The sequence below is a fragment of the Eublepharis macularius genome, chromosome 1 (genome assembly GCF_028583425.1).
Source record: "Eublepharis macularius isolate TG4126 chromosome 1, MPM_Emac_v1.0, whole genome shotgun sequence".
Taxonomy (NCBI): Eukaryota; Metazoa; Chordata; class Lepidosauria; order Squamata; family Eublepharidae; genus Eublepharis; species Eublepharis macularius.
In genome coordinates, this window is record NC_072790.1 from 127,683,752 (window position 1) to 127,698,250 (window position 14,499).

Consider the following 14,499-nt stretch of genomic DNA (forward strand, 5'->3'; position numbering starts at 1 on the left):
TTATTGCAGAAGGGGGAGGATGGGAAACTGCGGCCTTGTGCATTCCTTTCAAGGAAGTTTTCTGATGCTGAAAGAAATTGGAATGTGTGGGAGAAGGAAGCCTTTGCAGTAAAAGCAGCCCTCACTAACTGGCGGCATTGGCTGGAGGGGGCGCGGCACCCCTTCGAGGTTTGGACGGACCATAAAAATCTGGAGGCCCTTCGAAGCCCTCGCAGACTGAATGCCAAACAATTACGATGGGCAGAATTCTTTTCCAAATTCAATTTCACTTTGAATTACCTCCCGGGCAAAACTAACTTTCTTGCAGACGCCCTATCGCGCATGCCCCAACACAAAAGCAAACGGGAGGAGACTATAGACACTGTCTTCTCACCTACGCAATTGGGAGGCGTGGTAACTACACGCAGCCGAGCAAGCCAGCCCCTCCCGCACAGCCAAGAGTGGAAATCGAAACTTAAATCTGAGGTGGAAAAGGAGGGGGTTAAAGCACCTAAAACCAAACTGAATCAATCCCCACAGGGGGATTGGCTAGCCGGGAACAAATTTTATGTCCCAGACAGCCTCCGACGGGAGGTCTTGCAGCGGTGTCATGATGCCCCCACCGCCGGACATTATGGGTACTTGAAAACGTTACATTTAATACAACGGCAGTTCTGGTGGCTGGGCATGCGCAAGGACATTTCCCAATATGTAGGCTCCTGCCCCATTTGCCTCAGCGCCAAAACTCGGAAAGGGAAACCTCCGGGTCTTTTACAACCATTGGAAACACCTAACAGACCTTGGGAAACAATATCCATGGACTTTATCACTGATTTACCTATTTCGAAAGGACATAATTGCATTTTGGTGGTAGTAGATCTGTTTTCCAAACAAGCGCATTTCATTCCATGTACTGCTATACCGACCGCTCGAAAATTGGCAGATCTATTCTTAAAACACATCGTAAAATTACATTCTTTTCCGTCCAAGGTGATTTCGGATCGCGGCGGACAATTCGTTGCCAACTTCTGGCGGGAGCTTTTACAGATGTTGAATATTGAACAAGGAATCAGTTCAAGCCACCACCCGCAAACCGACGGACAGTCTGAAAAAACTAATCAGATCTTAGAGCAGTTCCTTCGTTGCTACATTAACTTCCAACAGGATAATTGGGTGGACCTTCTCCCTCTAGCTGAATTTTCATACAACAACAGTGTGCATGCTTCCACCGGGGAGGCTCCTTTCAAGGTTGTATATGGAGCCCACTTCAACCCTTTTCCGTTGGACGCTCCCCCTCTCTATTCCTCTAGTTCGCCGGATGTGTCTTCATGGTGGGGGGAGGCCGCTCAACAATGGACTCTTATTAAAAAACACCTCGAGAAAGCCAAACAGGATTACAAAAAGTACGCAGATCGCCATCGTGCGGCCGATTGGGATTTACAACCTGGGGATCATGTTTATATTTCCACCAAAAATCTAAAACTAGCCCAGACCAGCCGCAAACTAGCGTTAAAGTTCCTTGGACCTTTTACTGTACGCAAAGTGATCAATAAAGTGACTGTTGCAGTAAATTTACCCAAGAATTTGCGCCATGTTCATGATACATTCCATGTCAGTCTCTTAAAAAGAGCTCCAACCGATGACAAGTGGCATGTCAAAGCTCCACCCATCCCAACTTTAATAGACGACCAAGTACACTATGAAGTGCAACAAATTCTGGACTCTAAATTCAAACGTAATCAGCTTTTTTACCTCATCAGGTGGAAGGACTTTGACTCTGGTTATGATGAGTGGGTGAACTCTGTGCATGTTCATGCTCCTAGGTTAACCAAAGCTTTTCATACTCGCTACCCATATAAACCAGGGGGGGATTTATTTTAAGGGGGGCAGAATGTCAGGTCCAGTGTATATATGAGCTGTACTGACTCCATTTTCTAATGCTTCTAGTGTTTAAGTGCTTTCCCCACAGGTGCACCAGTTCCCAAGCAGATTTCTCACCGGACGAGATTGTTTTGTCTAACACCGTTCCACCCAGGATTGGCCTTGAGAGAGCCCAGCTTCCCAAGACTGAAAGATGTTGTTTTGAGAACTGTGGGGGGAGGCTGGTTCAGCTGGGAACTGTTACTTTGTACCTCATGCTTTGCCCTTCATTGGTAACAATGATCTTGTACCATCCTGAGTCTCCTATTCAGGACAGTGGACTATAATGAACTATTTCTGCAGTAAAGTTTCCTTATTCAAACAATGGACTCTTGTTTGCTTGTAAAGGGGAACCTGTAGGAAGGGCATTATTTAGCGACAGTCTGACAGTGCCAAGGATTAGACTGAGGGGTGAGGTTGACTGTTGTTTTTATAACTTACCTCATGGCAGGAAAGCCTTTCTACTTTACATTTATGAATGCATAAGAAAGAAGATCTGGAAAGGATCTGGCCACTTTAATGAATAATAAATTACCCATCAAGTTGTCCAAATGTGAATTCCATAAAACTGAACTCACTTACCTTGGTTACTGTATATCCCAAGAGGGTTTAAAAATGGATCCAGCCAAAATACAAGCGATCCAAGAATGGCAAACTCCCACCACCCGTAAAGAACTGCAGTCCTTCTTGGGTTTTTGTTTTGAGAACTGTGGGGGGAGGCTGGTTCAGCTGGGAACTGTTACTTTGTACCTCATGCTTTGCCCTTCATTGGTAACAATGATCTTGTACCATCCTGAGTCTCCTATTCAGGACAGTGGACTATAATGAACCATTTCTGCAGTAAAGTTTCCTTATTCAAACAATGGACTCTTGTTTGCTTGTAAAGGGGAACCTGTAGGAAGGGCATTATTTAGCCACAGTCTGACAGTGCCAAGGATTAGACTGAGGGGTGAGGTTGACTGATGTTTTTATAACTTACCTCATGGCAGGAAAGCCTTTCTACTTTACATTTATGAATGCATAAGAAAGAAGATCTGGAAAGGAAGTAAAAAACTGTTTCATCAAGGATTTACCCGGAAGCTATGGACTATTTGGAGAATGCTCATATATGAAATGTTGCCTTGCATGGACCTGTATGGACATTTGTGAATGGATATTTATGAATTTGTTATACTGTGGTAATATTTATGAATTGTCAGCACTTTGCACTTTCAATTGCACTTATAAATTGACTCATTGTATTATAAATGGTATGAAATTGATTCTTTTGTTCCCTGTGGGATTCACCTCCCTCCTTTTTGCATCATAGTTTATTACAGGGACGGCCTAATTCTCTGTTTGTAAGGATTAGACTGAAGGCTTACATTTGTTTTTCCTCTGCAGACTATCTTGAGTGATTTCCAAACACTGCATCAGTTTTGCCCCAAGTTCCTATGCTTGTGCACTCGTTTTGTTAATGTTCCCTTATGTTAACTAATATTTTCCAGTGAATTATAAATTCTGTCTTCTTAGATCATACTGGTTCTTTATTCTAAAGAGAACCTTGATATTTAAAGACGTACTCTGCTTTTCTCACATGAGAGTTATGAATATGGTACATTTTCTACTTTCATCATTCCTGATGGTTGGAACATCATATTATTTTGTGATTATTTTGTTACATACTCCTTATGCTGCTTGATATAACGAACTCTCCAAAGTTTAGTCAAACTGACATTTGCTAGAAGGCAAGTTCTCCAGTGCCACTTGTGAAAATAACCACAAACGGGTCGCAAAACATAGCACTTCACTAACTTTCCACGGGTGAAGCACGATGCCTGATTTAATAAAACGCGGGGATCTCTCTCGAAAGCGAGTCTGTGTTTCTCTGAGCCGCTGTGTTTTGCAGCCGCTGGAAACTAGCAGGCCACTTGAGGAGAACAACGTGGTAATGAGAGACAGGAAGCCGAAGGCGCTCTTGCTTGTTGAATGACGATAGCGGGAGAGGGTCAAGGCCGCCCGGGCGCCCGCAGCGCGGAGGGGAGGAGGAGTTCGCTGGGGGAGAGCTTCGCGTTCAGCCCCGCCAGTTCCGAGGGGCGTCGAAGCGAGACAGGCGCGACTTGGCAGCCCCCAGGGGTCGCTGGTGTGGCGAGCGCAGGGAGCTCAGGGGGCGGAGCGGGCTGCAGGGCCGAGAGCGAGAGACGAAAACAACTTTTTGCTGCTAGTTGTGAGCACCGGCCCGCCGTGCATGAGCTGTAACCTGACACCGGACCAAGACGCTGGAAGGAGCGAGAAAGCGGCGGCGGCGGCGGCGGAGGAGGAGGAGGAGAAAGAAAGGAAACCCCGCCAAGGAGCCGCCGAGGGGGATGGTGACCGCCTCCACCCGCGCCTAGAGGCGGCCCGGCAATGGGCAGAAGAGAAGCCGCCTGAGCCCTCGGCGAACTTTTCCCCTCCTGAACGCCGGGCAGGAGCAGGCGGATGGAGGATGCTTTCTCCCCGGCGGGCTGTGTGAGCAGGAGGCGGCGGCGGAGGAAGCGAAGACGATGAAGAAGAAGCTGCCGCCTCAGCAGCCGCCGCCTCACCACGACAGAACTTGCCCGGAGCCTCGGCTCCATGTGGCCCTGTCGGCCGCTGGGGGTCCCGGGCAGGGAGCGGGTTGGCGGAGGCGGCGGCCCCTCTCGCTGCTGCCGTTCCTCTCGCTCCGCGACTACGGCTTCTGCATGGCCGTCCTGCTGTTCTTCTGCCTTGGCTCCCTCTTCTACCAACTCAACGGGGGGCCCCCTCACTTTCTGCTGGACCTGAGGCACTATCTGGGTAAGGCGACCGGGGCGCGGCGGGACGCTGTGGCTGCCTCAGCGGCCGCGGAGCAAAGCGAGCCCTGCCGGGGACCTGCTAGGCTCGCGCGCGGAGCGGAGACTCCCGTTTGCCTCAGCACGAGCCGCCTCCATCCGATGACAAGTGGACAGGGCTTCCTCCGCGGCGGGGCGCGGGGGGCTCTTCGCCTGCTTTTCTGCCTGCTCCGGGGAGAGATCTTAAAAGTTGAGCGGGCGGCCCTTGGATTTCCCCGGAATATAGCAGATGCCATCAGTGACCGTAGTCATGTTCAGGTCTGAAACCCAGACAAGTTTAGGGATGAATATTGTCGCATCTCTCCTCGGCCCTTTCAGGAAGCAGGGAGAGTGAAGTTATTTTCTGCAGCTGACAGGGCAGTATGGCTCACTAAGCCGTTCTGTGTCCAAAGACGGCAAATTGGTAGATTAATTGGATTTGAATATAGTATATTAAAATACAGAAATGGAGCCGTGGACCAAACTGACTTCGCCTTCCTCCATCATTTCCTTATTCTTTCTGTTTATATTGAGTCTTACTTTCACAGACGCTGGTTAGAATTCACAGTTCACCCATAAACACATGTAGAGAAATGCAGAGAGGAGAGTTATAAATCCTAGAATATTCACTATAGATGCCTGCCCATCTTCAGTTAAATATTGTGCATAATGCTCTCTGGCACTGAATTCTGTTGACAGACCATTTTTTTCTTGTTTGGCGATTAATTTAAAATTACCTTCATATTTAAACTTGTGTCTTTCTGTTCATCTTTTGGTAGATACAATTATTTTCCCTCCCCTCCTCCCTGTATGCTTTTAAATGCTTGGAAACTGTCAGTTCCCCACTCTTCCCCCCCCCCCCCCAGTTTTTTCAAGCTAAATGAACCCATTTTATTTAGCAGGAGCAGCTGGCACGTTGTTCAGTTGCACTGTTGTTAGTATCCATGTGGGGACTTTGCAGCTGAGTGATGGAGGAACTTGTCTATGTGTGAGTGAGAGAAAGAGAGCGGGAAGGAGGTCACCCTTATTCTAACCACAAAATAAAACATTGTGGTTCGTAGCCAGTTTCAGTGATAAAATGAAGGCTAGAAAACAAAATGTCAGTCAGACTTAAGTGACTGCTAGAAAGTCAACTGGGAGTAAGCATGAGTAAACTGGTTACAATGAACTTTGAAGAACACAGTTGAAAGTTGATAGACACAAAAAATAAGGACAGTAGCTATTTACCCTCAATATTAATTCTATTTTGTGTGCTATTGTATCTGTGTGGTGAAAACCTGTGCACCTTTCTGAGTGTTAGGGAGTATATGTGATGGTCCGCTGCATTCAGCAAGGTAAACACATGCGCTCAAAGTATATGCAATTATCCTAGGAAACTGCTGTATCTTAAAAGTATACTGATTTCTTGTACTTGGCTTTTCAAAACTTTCATTTCCTGTTGCCATGCTTCTACAGCCTTCTTTTAGGTTCGGAGACATGCTTATTCAGTGTACTTAGGGGTTTAATATAATTTGGTATCTCCCCCAGCCCATCTGCTCTTTTTGTCGTCTCTATCTTCATTTGGAGTTCTAGTAGCTGCTGTATGCACTAACAGTTCCAGTTCTATTTTGGTATGTACCCTGACCAGCAATAGTGAATGTGTTGCTTTTTACTATTAAGCCAGAGAAGTTATCATATCCTCTGATATGTAAGGGCAATTAAGGTAAGGCCTGATATGGAGTAGAACCATGGTAATGGGGAAAGTGCTGTACTCTTGTACTGTTTCCTTGACTAGTACTGTGAGCCTCAGTAGGGATAACAAGGTCCCTGGTTTATAGTATTCTGATTCGGTCCCCACAATATGTGATAAATCACATATTGGGATCCCACAGATCACATATTTGCATCCCACAATATGTGATAAATCACATATCGGGAGTGCAAACTCGGATCTTTGGTGATATCTAGTTTGGCCCTTAGCCATGATCCCTGGGTTGTGTTTCAGGGTTCTATAAGCCAGTAGTTCCCAGCCTTTTCAGTATGGTGACCCACAAGTCCAAATTTACATTGTATGCACCGGTTTGAGGATATGCAGGAAGATGGTAGATATTAGCAAAGAGGTGGGTGGCAAATGGCTCAGTGCAATACATCTCCCACAGCAGGTAAAGGGCAGAAAAGCACTGCAGGGGGCTCAGAAAGAGGTTGGGATGCTGAAGGAGCAGTGCCAAGACAAAATGCACTATCTTACCTCTTTCTTACAAAGGGCATTAGGGATGGCTGGCCTGTGACCCACTTTCAGAGGCTTTGTGACCCACTTTTGGGTCCTAACCCACAGGTTGGGAAACACTGCTGTAAGTTTATATATTTCATCCACATTTCCATATATATCCCTTATTTTGAGATGTAGATGATATTTTTTATATGAAAGATCAGACTATCATACTTGGGGCAGGGTGTATGTGTCTGTGTGATTTGAATGGCATGTACAATTTTTCTTACTCAGAGCAGTAAAATATGTGTATCTTGAGATAGTAGTTCTCTTGCTCTTTTTGTTGAGCAAAACAGAAAGAAAAGCTTCTTTCTAAAGAGTTTTTTTCTTTTTGCCCCAAGCTGTTTGAACTACCACATCTCATTGTCAATTCTAGTATTTTCCTGAGGCTTATAACCACTGAATTCATTTAGCACTGAAGGCTTCCTTAAGGAATGTGAACTGCTCTCAAGTATGTGGCTGGGAAAGCCATAGGAGGCTGGAGAATCTGAGCTTCTAGTTTCCTGAAGCAGAAATAAGTGACACCAAGCAAAACAGTATAATCCAAACTTCTGGTTTGAAGGCTACAAGGAGGAGGAGTGGGGGAGGACATTATGAGACATTTGATAACACAACATTTGATTTATATACCACCCTTCAGGACAACTTAACGCTCACTCAGAGCAGTCTACAAAGTATGTTGTTATTATCCCCACAGCAAAACACTCTGTGAGGTGGGTGGGGCTGAGAAAGATCAGATCAGATATCTTTATTATGGTCATAGACCACACAATAATAGCATACCACCTACAGTCAGGGTAAGTCATATTATTTACAAATCTATTCACTAAAATTTCAGGGTACAGATTCTTAAATATTTAAAACCTTAAAACCTGAGGGGCTGAGAAAGCTCCTAGAAGCTGTGACTAGCCCAAGGTCACCCAGCTGGCTTCAAGTGGAGGAGTGGGGAATCAAACTCGGCTCTCCAGATTAGAGTCCCACGTTCTTAACCACTACACCAAAATGTGCTAAAGGGTTATATTATAGTTTTGTGCAAGGGACAGAAATGTCCCTCATAATTGATACTAAGAAGGCTTGAGAAAAGAATGATCACTATGATAGAAACTTAAAATAAAAGTCTTCATCGTTGCCAGAACCTTTACAGTCCTTCTGCCACAATTGCTTTTAACTGTTCTACTTTGACTGTTTGTCGATGTTAAAAGTTAGAGAGCATGCTGTTTTTAATACAATTAAATGCAATTAAATGTAGTGGCATAAAAAGAATTCTAGAGCAGTTTCATGGTAGTGAATGACAACTGCCCATTTAATTACAGATGAGTTAGGAATAAAGAAACCAGTTCCTCAAATTTACTGTTAGCTTAATATCATTGCCACTTTAGCTGAAAGAATAATGTACTTTATATTAATTACTTTACTTTATAAAGTATACTTTATACTCATTGCAAGTTTATTGTATGGATGCCACTCTAGATTATCCCCTATATTTGAAGGAAATATGTAAGTATACATTTTTTCATAGTTGTCAAGAAACAAGATAGGATAGCTGAAAATATGCTTCTTTATGGAATGTAGCATAATGCATTATCTGGATTTATATGTTTCCCCCATATATTCATATGATATGTTTGTAAAAGCCTGTGACCTGTCATCCTAAAGGCCAGAAGTTTCTATCCTTCCTATCAAAAAAGCTGCAGACATATCAGTAAAAGCTTGTAAGATGCTGGAAGTATCTGTCAAAGATATGTCTACTATGCTTAAAATTACCTGAAGTTGTAGGTTGCATCTGGAAGTACTGAAATTGGGTCATTTCCTGGAAAGCTACTGAATGCTGAAATGAGTACTGAACAGAGTAATTAAGGCTGTTAGAAGAGAGGCTTGTTTCTGTTTTTAAGCTGTGATTTAATTTAAAAGTTTTTGGTCACCTAGGATGTGTATGTATCTTGCCGTCTGTGCCTTTCATAAAAAGAGAAGAAATGTGGCTGCAAGTTGGACTGAAGGAGCATTAACAATAAGGGAACATGTCCTTTCTCAACATCTCAAAAAACTTAATTCTAATGATCCACAGGGGAAGTTTCTTAAAAACCGTCAGCAAAAGCCCATGAGAGAATGTTCTTCTTCTAAAATGTCACCAGGCAGCATTTTATTCTGGGTGCTGTGCCAAAATAATGGGTTGGAAGGAAGCGTTTACTCACGCACAGAGTGCTTTTCAGTTCTCTCTTATTGCATTGTTCTTATCATCAGGTATAATTTTACTTTGTTTTATGGAATAACTTTGCAGATTTGGTACCAAGCCCAGCTAAAATATGTGGAATCCTCACATTACCAGTGAAGTCTCTGTAGTAAAACCTGAAATCTGCTAACTAAGAATTGCTTCTTGTCAACAATTTCCTACCTAAAAATAGCTTCTGGTGTGTGTGTGGGTTGGGGGAGGAGATCTACTGTTTTTGTCATGCGGCCTTAAATTGTTGTGACTCTATATGCCTGTGTGTTGTATGTATGACAGCAATTTATACACATTCAGGAACTTCAGTGTTATGATACATGCATAAATCATCCAGTTTTAAAGAAAGAAAATCCCATGATACATAACTATTGTTTAGAAGTATGTGTGTAGACCTGTGTGTGAATTTCATTGTCTCTCCTAAATATGCAGGAAGATGTGTTGTGAGATAGAAACCTTAATTGTGTCAAATTGAGTTTTATTTTTTTAATTATGTGATCTCTTCATTGGGATTAAATAGGTAAGAAAGAAGTTACTGACTTTAAAGTATGCATATTAAATATATCAGAAAAACTGCAGGAAAGTTATATGCTTTCCTGGTGTAAGAAGTTAGGGCTTTGTGGTTTACTTATGCTTCTGCCAAAAGAGAATTTGTGTTAAACTGAGGCAGAACTTCAGGCTATATATGTACTGAAAACTGCAACAACCCAGGCATAGGAATGATGCATAAACACCTAGCTTCTTTAAATGAATTCAAGTCCTCAAGGCCAAATTTAGTGCACCCTAGGGCACTAAAGGAACTTGCTGATGTAATTGCAGAGCCTCCATCTATCATCTTGGAGTGCAGGTGAGGTGCCTGAAGATTGGAGGTGGGCAAATGTTGTCCCCTTTTTCAAGAAGGGGGAAAAGGAGGAGCCAGGTAACTACTGACCTGTCAGCGTGATGTCCATATGTGTAACGGCTTTAGAATAAATCGTCAGTCAGTCCTTGAGCATTTAAAAAAGATGGCTGTGATTACTTTGAGCCAGCATGAATTCTTCAAGAACGAGTCATGTCAGACTACCTTTGTCTCCTTTTTTGAAAGAGTTACTACTTGGTTGGATCAGGGGAATGCTGTAGATATAGTTTATCTTAATTTCTGTACGTCTTTTGATAAGCTTCCACATGATATTTTTGTTGACAAGTTGGTAAAATGTAGTTTGAATCCAACTAGAGTTAGCCGGCTTTGTAACTGATTGACAGATCACACCCAAAGAGTGTTTGTAAATGGTTCCTCATACTCTTGGAGAGGAGTGACAAGTGGACTGCCTCAGGGATGTGTCCTGAACCCTATGTTGTTCAACATCTTTATACATAATTTGAATGAAGGAATAGAGAGGATGCTCATTAGATCTGCAGATGATACTAAATTAAGGGGGGTAGCAAATATAGCAGAAGATAGAATCAAGATTCAGGATGATCTTGACAGGCTGGAAAACTGGGCTAAAAGCAACAAAATGAAATTCAACAGAGATAAATGTGAAGTTCTGCATTTAAGTGGGAAATAATTATAGGATGGGGAGACTTGTCTTGGCAGTAGTATATTTGAAAAGGATCTAGGGCTCTTAGTAGTTCATACACTGAACATGAGTCAGCAGTGCAATGCAGTAGCTAAAAAAGCAAATACAATTCTGGACTGTATCAACAGAAGTATAGTGTCCAGATCACGTGAAGTGATGATATCTCTTTACTCTGTTCTGATTAGATCTTGTGGAGTACTGTGTCCAGTTTTGGGTATCACAGTTTAAGAAGGATGTTGACAAGCTGGAACGTGTCCAAAGGATGGCAATAAAGATGGTGAGGGGTCTAGAGACCAAATCCTATGAGGAGAGGTTGAAGGAGCTGAGTACGTTTAACCTGGTGAGGAGGTGACTGAGAACTAATATGATAGACATTTTTAAATATTTGAAGGACTGTCACATAAAGGGTGGAGTTATTTTCTGTTGCTCCAGTGGGTTGGACCAGGACAATTGGGTTAAAATTAAATCAAAAGAGTTTTCAGCTAAACATTTGGAAGAACTTCATAACAGAGGAGTTCCTCAGTGGAACAGGCTTTCTCGGGAGGTGATGAGCTCTCCTTCTTTGGAAGTTTTTAAGCAGAGGCTAGATGGTCATCTGACAGCAGTGCTGATTCTATGACTCAGTATGAATTTAGGCAGATTGTATGAGGGAGGCCAGGAAGGGATGAGCCGGTGCTTGACTCTCGTGGCCCTTTCTTATATACCCAGGGTAATGCTGATTGCCATTTGGGGGTCAGGAAGGAATTTTCCTCCAGGTCAGATTGGCCCAGGGGTCCTGGAGAGTTTTTTGCCTTTCTCAGGGCGTAGAACAGAACTCACTAGGGGAATGGGTGGGGGTAACTGTGAATTTCCTGCATTGTGCAGGGGGTTGGACTAGATGACCAGAAGGGTCCATTCTAGAGATGGGCACGATCGGCATTACGATAGAAAAATACCCACGATAATGGCGTTCGTGCGATCGGGACCTGGCGGATTGGTGCTGTCCACGGGGGGGGGGGGGCGCTTCATCGGGGCTTAATCGGGCCATTGGGATCTGATCGGGAAGCCAGACACTCAGGCGCCAGCAATCTATTCCCCTGGCAACGGAGCAAGGGGAATGCCTGAGCTCTGTCTGCTCTCCTTCTGTCGCCCTGGGAACCCGAATGGAAGCCCAGCTTTCCTTGATTAGCAGGGCTTCCTTCCAACCACGGAGCAGCAACGCACTGACCACTTGGGAGAAGAGACCCAGGGGAGGGAGGGGGAAGGGGGTGTTCTGTAGCCATGGGCACTCCAAACGTTTTTTGCTTTTTAAAAAAATGGGACTTTGTAGGAGGAATGGCTGTTTTTCTGTCTGTCACTCTCTGTTTTTAACCTGCTTTTAAAACACTGTATTTTGTGGGGAAACCTCATTCACGGCTCTGTGTGTGTGTTTAAAATACACTTTTGGAAGACTGGCTGCTTGCTTTTAAAATCGGGTGGGGAAGAATGGAGGATTCTGTCCCTGTTTTTTTTAAAAAGCTGGCTGAAACATGTTGACGGGGTGTCTCTCTCTCTATTTGGAGAGGCAGGGACGGGTTAAAAACTCCCCCCTCTGCTCTTAGTGTGTGTGTGTGTGTGTGTGTGTGTGTGTGAGAGAGAGAGAGAGAGAGAGAGAGAGAGAGAGAGAGAGAGAGAGAGAGAGAGAGAGAACGTTCCCCTCCCTGAGGGGAGGCGGCTCGTCGCCGGTTAAAAACTCCCCCCCCTCTGCTCTAAGTGTGTGTGTGTGTGTGAACGTCCCCTCCCCGTGCCCACCGGGCCCGGCGGTTGCTGCCACCACCCACCTTCCCACATAGCTGGGAACAGCGGGGCGCCCCTCCGCTTTGGCCTCCCCGATTCCCGATCCCCAGATTGGAAACGGGAGATGACTGGTGTGGATTGGTGATTTGGGGTTGTTGCCAGCGTCGATCCCCGATCAGCTTGATCGGTAATTTTTTTTTGGATCGTGCCCACCTCTAGTCCATTCCAGTTCTGTGTTTCTCTGGTTCTTTTTCCATAGTGTTAGCAATCAGACCCCCTTGCTACACTGCAAAGACAGTTTATAGATACGGAATATCATTAACCCCTTGCCCTAAGTCCTAGGGACTGCCTCGCCCAGAGTGTATACCAGCTTACCAGTTTCTCCCAGTTGCTACCCCCTTAATGCTAATTCCTCCGATTAAGGAGACCTCCTATTTGGGTAACAGATTAATGGTGGGTCACACAGGCATCACCCTGCATATCTAAGTATCATGAATTGCAACACGAGCCTTAGAGTGCAGATGTAGGGAAACTTCCTCAGAGAAACTCTCTCAGGAGTGTGTGTGACTGTGTGTGTAATGGTATAAGAGCAACTATCTGGGTGGAAATCTTTTCCTTTCCACCACTTAGGCCCGTGTCATTCAGCCGCACCTGTTGGTCCACATGTCCATGCCAAAGCCTGTGAGTTTCTGTAGAACACAAGGGGGTGACACGTGATTCTTCCTTACGAACTTTTCCTCATCTTGAGTTGTTTGGGTTGGTTATAAGCTAGAGTGAGAGTTCCCCAAGAGCCCCTGCCCTTCAGAATTGGCCACGAGCTGCCATTTTATGCTCGGTAGAGGGAGGGAATCTCTGACGGACACTTTCCCAGGGAATAAAAACAGCTTATGAAGTCCAATCTCACACAAGGTGAATTGGGGATTGTATGAAGCATTAACGAGTCTCCACCAATCTTCTAATTCCACCATCACCAGCTGCGTCTCTTTATCATCACCGTCACAGCTCAAGAATCCTTTCCCCTTTATCCCGTCATTCCCCTTAGCTTGCTAACAAGCACTGTGGTTATCCTCTATTCTAGACACTGCAATCTGGGCTAGAGCTTCATTTTCTAGTTGGCAGATCGTTAACAGAGAAAGCTTCCAGCACAGAGAGAACTTAGGCTTCATCTGTTTGGTTGAAAAATTTATTACAGCTTTGTTTCTGTACTTCACTAGCAGTTGTGGGAGTGGCTGTAGCTCATATAACATACACTTCACATGGAGGAAGTCTAAGGCTCAATTTCAAGCATTTCTGGCTAAGAGACCTTGAATAATAAGTGTTGGGAAAGAAACAATGCTAACTAGGTTGACCAGTGGTCTTGGCTGAATATATGGGATTGTCATATGTTTTTTAAATTGCCAAGGTTTATGTAGATGTATTTTGTCATCTACCTGCTTTGAATTTGCTCAGTAAATTTGAGATTGGCAAAAGCTGGACCATAAACACTTCTGCCTTATGTGAGGGTACTTATGTACTGCTTTATGTGAGGGTTACTGTCAGTTTGGTTTATCAGACCAACTGAGAAATGAGCCTGATTATGTCTGCTGTGATTGTCTAAGTTTTCCTGAACTGTGCTTAAAAGGTTAAAAGGCAAACATAGATGGAAACTGGATGTGCATGGAGTTTTGTTTACAAAAAAAGTACCATTTTTTCAACAGCTTTTATTTCAGCTTCCTTAATTGATTTCACTTCAGAAAAAGATATTCTAGCATCTGCCAAAATGTTTCAGCCATCATAGAGGAAGTAATTATGAGGTTTGTGCAGCAAAATAGAACACAGTTTTAAAAAATCTCCATCCATAATGTAGCAAAATAACAAAGTTTCACACAGAGTGGATCTACTTCAATGCAAGCTGAATAAGACCAACATGTATTTGACAAGAAAGAATAGATAAACACAGTTTCAGCTTGTTTCTGGGAATTGGTCATAACACCAAGACGTCATATATTTGATTACTGTCCAATATTCACA

At 44.0% G+C, this 14,499-nt stretch overlaps 1 protein-coding gene across 1 annotated transcript in view; it reads left to right on the forward strand.

Moving 5' to 3' along the window:
- The first annotated feature begins 4,072 nt into the window (after nucleotides 1–4,072).
- Nucleotides 4,073–14,499, forward strand: part of UST (uronyl 2-sulfotransferase) — a 255,515-nt gene continuing 245,088 nt past the window's right edge. Inside the window, exon 1 of the mRNA XM_054992691.1 lies at nucleotides 4,073–4,692. Coding sequence (XP_054848666.1) covers nucleotides 4,422–4,692 — 271 coding nt within the window. The 5' untranslated portion in view covers nucleotides 4,073–4,421. The remainder of the gene's footprint in view (nucleotides 4,693–14,499) is intronic.